Genomic DNA, 8,489 nt, shown 5'->3' with positions numbered 1-8,489 from the left:
TCAACTTGGAGGGAAAACTCCCGCCAAATATTGATGGGACGGTTGGGCTTCCAAACCGCACTTATAAAAGGGGCTCTCGGCCATTTTATTTCATTCTCACGCGAAATTGCTTTCTCTCTCTAAAGCTTTCAAACTCTCTCAAAGCGGTTATCTGCTCTCACACTTTTCAAACTCTCTCAACTCTCTGAGATGGGGCGCGACTCGGTCTTGTTTAAACACTTGACTCAAGTGGATTTCGAGGAAATCCGACAGAAAGGCACGCCTGCGGTAAAAGAGGTTATTGACCGGGTATCCGAAGCCGGTCTGGAGTACTTTCTCGGCGGTCCCCATGTTCTATACAAAGATGCGGTTAACGATTTTTTCAACACCGCAATTATCTCTGACGATAAGATCACCGCAACTGTATGCGGTACTGAAATAATGCTCACTGAGGAATCGGTGGCGGAAAGCCTGCGCCTTCCAACTGCCGGCCAAGATGCAACGGCGGACATAGAGATCAAAACATTTGAGGCAGCTTGCCAGATACTCTCGGCGACTAAGGAGCCGATAAAAGTATCAGGTAGCAAATCGACGTTGAAACCGAAATATATACCGATTTGCGATATCTTCGCAAAGACGATTCAAGCAAGGGGAGGAAACTACAGCAGCCTAACCAAAGACAAAATCAGGATGCTGGTCGGCCTGATAGAAGGGACAAAGGTTAACTGGGCAAAGGCAGTGTTCCAAAATTTGATGGATATGGTGAAGCCGGATTCGGTCCGGTCATGGGGATATGCTGTTCCTCTCGGAAAGATCTTCCTTCACCATAACCTCAAAATCGGACCCGGCGTCATCATCCCATCTAGAACCCTCATCAGAGCCAAACAATTCCTAGAAAGGAAGAAACCGGCCCCCGGTTCCAAAGGTGGCCGAAAGAAGACAGCCGACAAGAAAGCGGCCCCAGCGAAAGAAAAGGCCGAGAGCAAAGGGAAAGAGAAGATAATCTTCTCGGAACCGCCACAGCCAACGGAGGAGGAAGAGTCGGCCTCCACATCTGAACGAACCGGATCTGAAAAGACCGATGATGAAGAGCAGTCGGGCCAAAGTCCCGACAATGCCAGTACGGGTGCAAATCCTGAGACCACCGAAGGCGGTGAAGAAGGCGGTGACAAAGAAGAGGAGGAGGACGAAGAGGCAGAGGCCGATAGGATAGCGCTCAAACTCCTAAAGGGCACTAAACAGCGAGCCGAGACGATTGACGAAATATACCTGGAATGGCACGAGCACCGGTTCGACAAACGATATAGGCACATCCTACCGGGCTATACATACGAGGAATGCCTCCAAAGACTGAAGGAAGTGGAGGACGTGGTCATGGATCTCACAAAATCCGATACCATTGAAGAGGTCCTACACCGAACCTATCTCTTAAGACCGCGAGCACAGCTACGGAAGCTAACTATACGCATCCGGAAGATTACGGCAAAGTTCGAAGAGGTAGCATCGGAGGACACCTTAACACCGTTGGTGTTGGAAAGGCTTGAAAAAGCAAAAGGAGATCTCATCCAGGAAATTGACCGGCTGGAGGCAATGTACGGTCAAAGGGAAATACCGCTCTATACGGCTCCCCGGATCGATACGAGTCCAGCTCATTGTCCGACACCTCCAAGGGAGAATCCGGCAATAGAGGATTCCGATGAAAGGACAGACCCTCCTCTCACCGGGCAATCTCCACTTAAACAACCGGAAGTCTCCGAACAGGGTGTCACAAAAGAATGGGTTGAGAGCCGTTTTCAAGAATTTGAAGACTCGACGGTTAACCCATTGGAGGAGAAATTCCAAAGAACCGTTTGCTCGGCACTCAAGTTCGCCAACACTACAAGGCAACTTCTAATAAGAACAGAGGACCGATTCTCAGTAATTGATGATGATCAACAGGAAGAAGCGGTTCTGCGCAGCAAACACCTTAGGCGAACCGTAATTTTAGAGGATACGACCTCCGAGTTAAAAGAGAACTTTGACCGGCTTGAACGAGAGACCGATCAACGATTGACGGAGGTTGCTGGGGACCTGGTCGGCACAACACTCGGACGGGTCTCCGAACTTGAGAAAAAAAATGAAGGTCTCGAGGCCGAACTCAAGGCGCTTTCCGCACAAGTTGCCGAATTGCTCAATGCAAAGATAAATGCGGATACCGCGGCTGTGGAGGCCGATGCCCGAGCGGCTCAGAAGGTCCAGGATGCGCTGGACGACGAAGCAAGAAAAGAGAAGGAGCCCCCACAACTCCCGGAAGAGGAAGAAGCCGAACGAATTCGAAGGGCAGGGGCTAAGTTCCCGAGATTTGCAAAGACGGTAGCCGCTCAAGCTGCGAAGGATGCTGAGCGGTTAGAAAGACAAAGACAGAGGCTAGAAAGCTTTGCAGCCGATAACAAAAGGAAAAAGGCGGCCTCTTCCGTATCAGTTCCGACAAAGCGAAAGAGGGAACCTTCAAAGAAAGTTCAAATGGCCGACCTGCTGAATGAGGTCACTGAAACGATCATTGAGAGTATACCGCAGCAGGCTACTCAAGACGAAGATGAAGTTGAAGAACACCTGCAGCCCCGGTCTACAAGACCGCGAGTCTCCGAATCGGCCAGTCGACCGCAACCAGCGAAAAAAAGCGGAACATATATGACTTCTCGGACTCGGAATAGGGGCTCTCTTTCCTTTATCTATACTTGTCTTAGTATTTCTATATATTATTTTCGGTTATCTATCATATATATAAAGTAATTTTTGAAACCGACCATCTTTTGTATCTCTACTTGGTTTTGATAATTTTAAATAAAATAATTAAAAAGGGAGAAATTGATAAGATAAAAAGATAAGACTTTTCCAAATTTTTTCTCAAAATTTTTCGAAAAATTCTCCTAAGTCAGTTTCAAAAATCCGGACAAACAAAACAACCGGCCTACGTTTGCAAACTTACATGATTTTGATAATTTTAAATAAAATAATCAAAAAGGGAGAAATTGTTAGATAAAATTAGACTGCACTACAACAAAAAAGGCCTACGGCGACGCTTAAAAAGACTTCTGTCAACCCTTAAAAGCGTCGCCAAAAGTGTTACCGACACTTATTTTTGCGTCGCTGAAAGCAGGGTGGGCGTAAGTTTTAACAACGCTTATTTAAGCGTCGGTACTACTAATTTAAGCGTTGCTAAAAGGTAGGACCTTTAACAACGTTTATTAAGCGTTGGTAATAGTAACTCAAACGTCGCCAAAAGTCTAGTTTATTTTAAAACTATTTTTTAACAATTCTTTTAAAATTTTATTTATTAACTTTATTTTTTCATTTCTTTTAGATGTTTTAATATTTTAATTTTTTTTATAAATTAAATAAAACACCAACATTTCATAGATAATAAAAAAAAATTAAAAAATTAAATAATAAAATAAATGAATATTAATAAGTTATCTTAATATGTATTTAAATAACATACATTAATTTTCAAATAGTTAATTCTCTTGAGATGGAAAGAACTTTACTACTCTCTATTACACTTTGAGACAGAATCCTTACACGATTATCCATCTTTTACAGCATCAATAGGCGATTATCCATCTTTTATAGCATCAACAGTTTGAACAATCTTACACAATATTGCTTACTTGAGTATTTATATAGTTGTCTCAACTTCTATTAATGCATCCACAATAACTTACTTGAGTGCTTATATAGTTGTCTCAACTTCTATTAATGCATCCATAATATCCTCATCTTGCTTCTCAACTTCAACTTCTATTAATGTATCCACAATTGTCATTTTCAAGTCAAATGAGTACACAAAAAATGTTGGCAATGGTTTCAACAGTTCTATTAGAAAATAAAGTGACATACATACCTTGTTGCACCACAAATGCTGGCAATATTTTCAACTTTTGAACCACAAATGTTGGAAATGATTTCAACTGTAACAAAAGTTATTTTCAAGTCACATGAGTACACAACAAAAATTCTACTCTCCTTGGATAGACGATTAATTACCTTCAAAAAGACAAGTTCTAATAAGATGGAATCTCAATATTGACAATAATCTTGTTAAACTACTTACTGTCTCAGCTTGCTTTCTCCTAACATAATTCAACTCCAAATTAAGGTATCCCTACAGATATAAATAAAGTAGAAACTGGTGTAAGAAACAGAAATAAGGAGCAAGAAACAGAAATAAGGAGTTAATGTTTGTTATGTTTATGTGATAAATATTAGATTCTACCAGAAAACTTTCTATGAAAAATATTGTATGATAGAAGCATATTTCACTAAGCTTTTCACTTTTCACGTTATTTAGTTTTTTCTCAATTGGTAAATTCTGTGAAATGTGTAGTGAGATAACACATCCATAGTCATTAATCAACACTGTAATTTGTATAAAAAGTTGCAAGAACACAAACTAAGCATAATTGTAACCACCACTTGTTGGTATTTCTTTACACTATTAAGTTGAAGACACCTCTACAAATGCTCTATTGTAAACATGAATTATTGGTATTTCTTTACACTATTAAGTTGAAGACACCTCTACAAATGCTCTATTGTAAACATGAATTATTTTTAGGCATGACACTAAAAAAAAGTAAATAGCAATAAGTTAACACACTAATTATTCAACAAACACTTATCAATTCATTAATTATTTTCTTTTATTTAAGAGACCAAGATTTTTTTTCAAGAATCTTACCAATACGTCGTTCTCTATAATGAATTGTGTAAGGTTTACGATATTCGGATGGTTCATTTTTTGTAGTAACTACAAATATTAAGAGAACATTAGATTCAAGCATCAATATAAATGAGAAGTAAGAACAAATCGATGAATTACATACCTTAATTTCCCTCAAATTAAGACATTCTTCTAAGAGTTATATTTTCTCTTCATTTTCTTGATAGCAATCTACACAAACATACACCATCAGACTAATAACAAAAATAATTGTTTGTGTTTAAAGGCACTACACTTATTCATCATCATTTTTCACACCAAACATTATTTGAAACCAAACATTATTTGAAACCAAACCTAGCATCGAATAATGTTATGCTCATCAAACTATCTACTACACACACATTATTTGTTATACTCATTTCTTGGTCTGGTCTATTGGTGTCGGTAGACTTGACCCATTTCACAAACCAAAAGAACTTTTGATCTAGTCACATTTTCCTACAATGCTTAGTATTTATCTGATGATCATGTTATAGGGAAAAAAGATACTAGCCCTGTTTTAGCCTTTTAGGTTTGATAAAAATATGAACCTATAGGTAAAAATAAATGATCTTTCTGGGTCTTAGTTCATGTTATCTTCTATATTTGCAGATTAGAACACACGCTATCAGGAGAGCTCATGAGAATATTGATAAGACATTGAAGGCATCAGGCGGTAGACATTATTTGAAATCAAACCTGGCATCAAATATTTGTTGGGCTAAGTTGTGCAATAGCGGTAAAGTTCTTGGTGGAATGAGAACAGGCGTTGTGTAAACTGCATCCTCTAATTCAGCGTTGTGATGCTGCTCATGACCAAAATGATGTTTGCCACCTGAATTTCCTTCATTATCTGTTGACTTAGAGGATGGTCTTAATGAACTTGGAAGGCACTCAAAAAGGCGTTCAGGTTCCACAGGTTTGCTGAAAATGGTAATTTATAATAAGAAAATTTAAGTCTTGAAGAAGATTGACTAATATGAATAAACAGTCAACAGTTTTAACATCAAAGAAATGGTAAATTAACTGCTTAATATCTATGTGAAATAACGATGGATGAAATTGCAGTGATAGAAAGGGCAACAGTGTATGAAGAGAACAACACACCTATAAGATGACATGATTTGCTCAAATTCTTGTTCTAACTTTGATAGAGCTTTAGCAAGTAAATTATTTGAATGATTAATTACACCATCACTGCTCTTAAAACTTTTGTTGTTGCTGAAGAAGCTAATATTGCTCTTTAGTTGTTGGATCGCTTCAAGGTAGCTTTCCAAGTCTTCATGCGGACTTCTAAGTATCTTAGACTCTACCTGCATTGTTACAATATCCATACTATCAAACCTGTATAAACAGAACCAATTACTATTTTATATCAAACTAACCTGACGAGAAATATCAAATTGAGACAATATAACTTCTGATGCCTTCAATGTCTTATCAATATTCTCATGAGCTCTCCTGATAGCGTGTGTTCTAATATGCAAATATAGAAGATAACATGAGCTAAGACCCAGAAAGATCATTTATTTTTACCTATAGGTTCATATTTTTATCAAACCTAAAAGGCTAAAACAGGGCTAGTATCTTTTTTTCCCTATAACATGATCATCAGATAAATACTAAGCATTGCAGGAAAATGTGACTAGATCAAAAATTCTTTTGGTTTGTGAAAAGGGTCATGTCTACCGACACCAATAGATCAGACCAAGAAATGAGTATAACATTATTTGAAATCAAACCTGGCATCAAATAATGAGTATAACAAAATAGTGGGGCAAAATTACAGTTAGATATGTCAGCAATTATAACATGAATTTGTGACTTTGTCAATTCTAAGTCTAAGTAGAACATACAATATTATGAACTTGTGACTTTCTTCAATTTTGATTTGAGTATAACAAATGATTAACAACTTATTTCAAGTAGACTAAAGAAGGGACTAACCTTTTTAGCAGTAGAACCCTTTTTTCATTGAATGTCCCGCAAATGTAACTCATTCTTTTTGTGACAATTGTAATGAACGGTTACTGCTGGATACAATATCTTGCAAAATCAAGCTCTCATATCTCATAGTTAAACAACTCTGAAACCACAAGATTAATACATCATCTGGCTAAATAATCACTAGATTTAATTTTATAACTGTAAGATTTTATTATTATAGTTTCTTGAAACTTTAGATACTAGTATTGTGCAAACACTCTGTATAATCACTAAATCGGAACACTAGATAAATCATTATGATCCAGGCGAATGAGCACACTAATTATAACATGCATATTAAGAAAAACTTCTATGTTTTCCACAATTTCTACCGAAGTTAAACCTGCAATTCAATTTATCCCTAGGAAAAGTACATGATAGAAGAAATGACGGATTTGATACACCGATTAGTACGATTATACCAAATAAATCAAAGAGGTCACATTCTTTCAACTCATCCCGTCGAATATCACCCGAGCATACTCAACATTCCCACACTTAGCATACATATCAATTATCGCCGAGCCAAGAATTACATCAATCGAAAAAATCCTCCACAACAAATAATCATGAACTAATCTCGCCTTATTCTTAGCCCCGGTTTTCGCACAAGCGTTAACAACCGTCACCATAGAAATCTTATCGAGAACGAAACCTTCTTCTATCATTGAATCAAACAATACAAGAGACTCACTAAGGTTTCCAGACTTAGCAAATGCACTAACCATAACAGTCCAAGTAGTTAAATCTCTCTTTGGAATTTTATCAAACAGTTGGCGTGCATCATCAAGAACATCACAATTAGCATACATATCTACAAGTGCAGCTACTATAAATTCATCCAATTGCAAACCGAACTTGAAAGTGATTTGATGAATCAACTTTCCAAATCTAAGATGTTTATCATCCCTACAGGCTCTAATTACAGAATGTAAAGTATAATTATCAGGAACTAATCCTGATCTAATGTAATCTCTAAACGTTTTGAAACAATTGAAGTAATCACGAACCTTTGCAAAACCACCAATCATGACAGTCCAAGTTACGGCGTCTCTTTCTTTCATTACACCAAATAGAGCGTGAGCGTCTTTAAGGGATTTTGAATATGTGTATAAGTAAAGGAGCTTGTTTACAGCAATTAGGTTATGATACAAACCGTAGATAGTAATATGAGCATGAACTTGTCTGATTTGCTCAAGGTTATTGCATTTTAGGAGTGTATCAATGAAATGACGAATCGGATTGAAGTTTGGTTCTTGGATATATGGTTTAGTTTGAGGTTGATGATTATTTGCAGAATATTTCGCCATGGATAGAGAAGATGGATAGAGCAGATGAAGAAGTAGAGAATAGACGGTTAACTTCATGGCCGAAGCTAGAGGACAGGAAGCTTTTCGTCTTCTTCATTTTCCTTTTTTTCCCTCTCTTTTCGTTCTTTCTTTTATTTTTAGTTTTATATAATTTTGATTAATATTTTTTTTAACATTATATAAAAGAAATAAAAAAATTATATAAATTCAATTTTTATTCTTAAATATAATATAATATTTAATAATTTATTTTTTCTTTATATTATTTTTTACTTTATTTTAATTAAATTTAAATAATAATTAATTTAAATAAAAAAAATTAATAATGTTTTAAACAAAATCAATAATTATGTTATAAAAAATAACAATTAAATTTTAACGTTTATAAAATTTTAAGTCAAATTTAATTTAAAATTTTTAAATAGTGAAATAAAATATTTATAAAATAAAACATAAAAAAATAATTAAAT

At 36.4% G+C, this 8,489-nt stretch overlaps 2 protein-coding genes across 2 annotated transcripts; both read right to left on the bottom strand.

Annotated features, from left to right (window-relative positions):
• Nucleotides 1–3,691: 3,691 nt before the first annotated feature.
• Nucleotides 3,692–6,738, bottom strand: LOC124930121 (exocyst complex component EXO70A1-like). Its single transcript, XM_047470482.1, has 8 exons — nucleotides 6,671–6,738; nucleotides 6,109–6,199; nucleotides 5,831–6,036; nucleotides 5,488–5,647; nucleotides 4,700–4,768; nucleotides 4,073–4,123; nucleotides 3,863–3,929; nucleotides 3,692–3,759 (listed from the first exon to the last, which is right to left on the bottom strand). Exons 1-8 carry the CDS (start codon nucleotides 6,721–6,723, stop codon nucleotides 3,692–3,694), a joined length of 765 nt encoding a protein of 254 aa, XP_047326438.1. The 5' UTR covers nucleotides 6,724–6,738.
• A 420-nt stretch (nucleotides 6,739–7,158) lies between these two features.
• Nucleotides 7,159–8,019, bottom strand: LOC124930120 (pentatricopeptide repeat-containing protein At2g33760-like). The gene has a single exon (XM_047470481.1). It carries the CDS (start codon nucleotides 8,017–8,019, stop codon nucleotides 7,159–7,161), a length of 861 nt encoding a protein of 286 aa, XP_047326437.1.
• Between the last annotated feature and the right edge of the window lie 470 nt (nucleotides 8,020–8,489).

This window comes from Impatiens glandulifera, chromosome 3, assembly GCF_907164915.1.
Source record: "Impatiens glandulifera chromosome 3, dImpGla2.1, whole genome shotgun sequence".
Taxonomy (NCBI): domain Eukaryota; kingdom Viridiplantae; phylum Streptophyta; class Magnoliopsida; order Ericales; family Balsaminaceae; genus Impatiens; species Impatiens glandulifera.
This window is presented reverse-complemented; position numbering and strand designations above follow the sequence as displayed.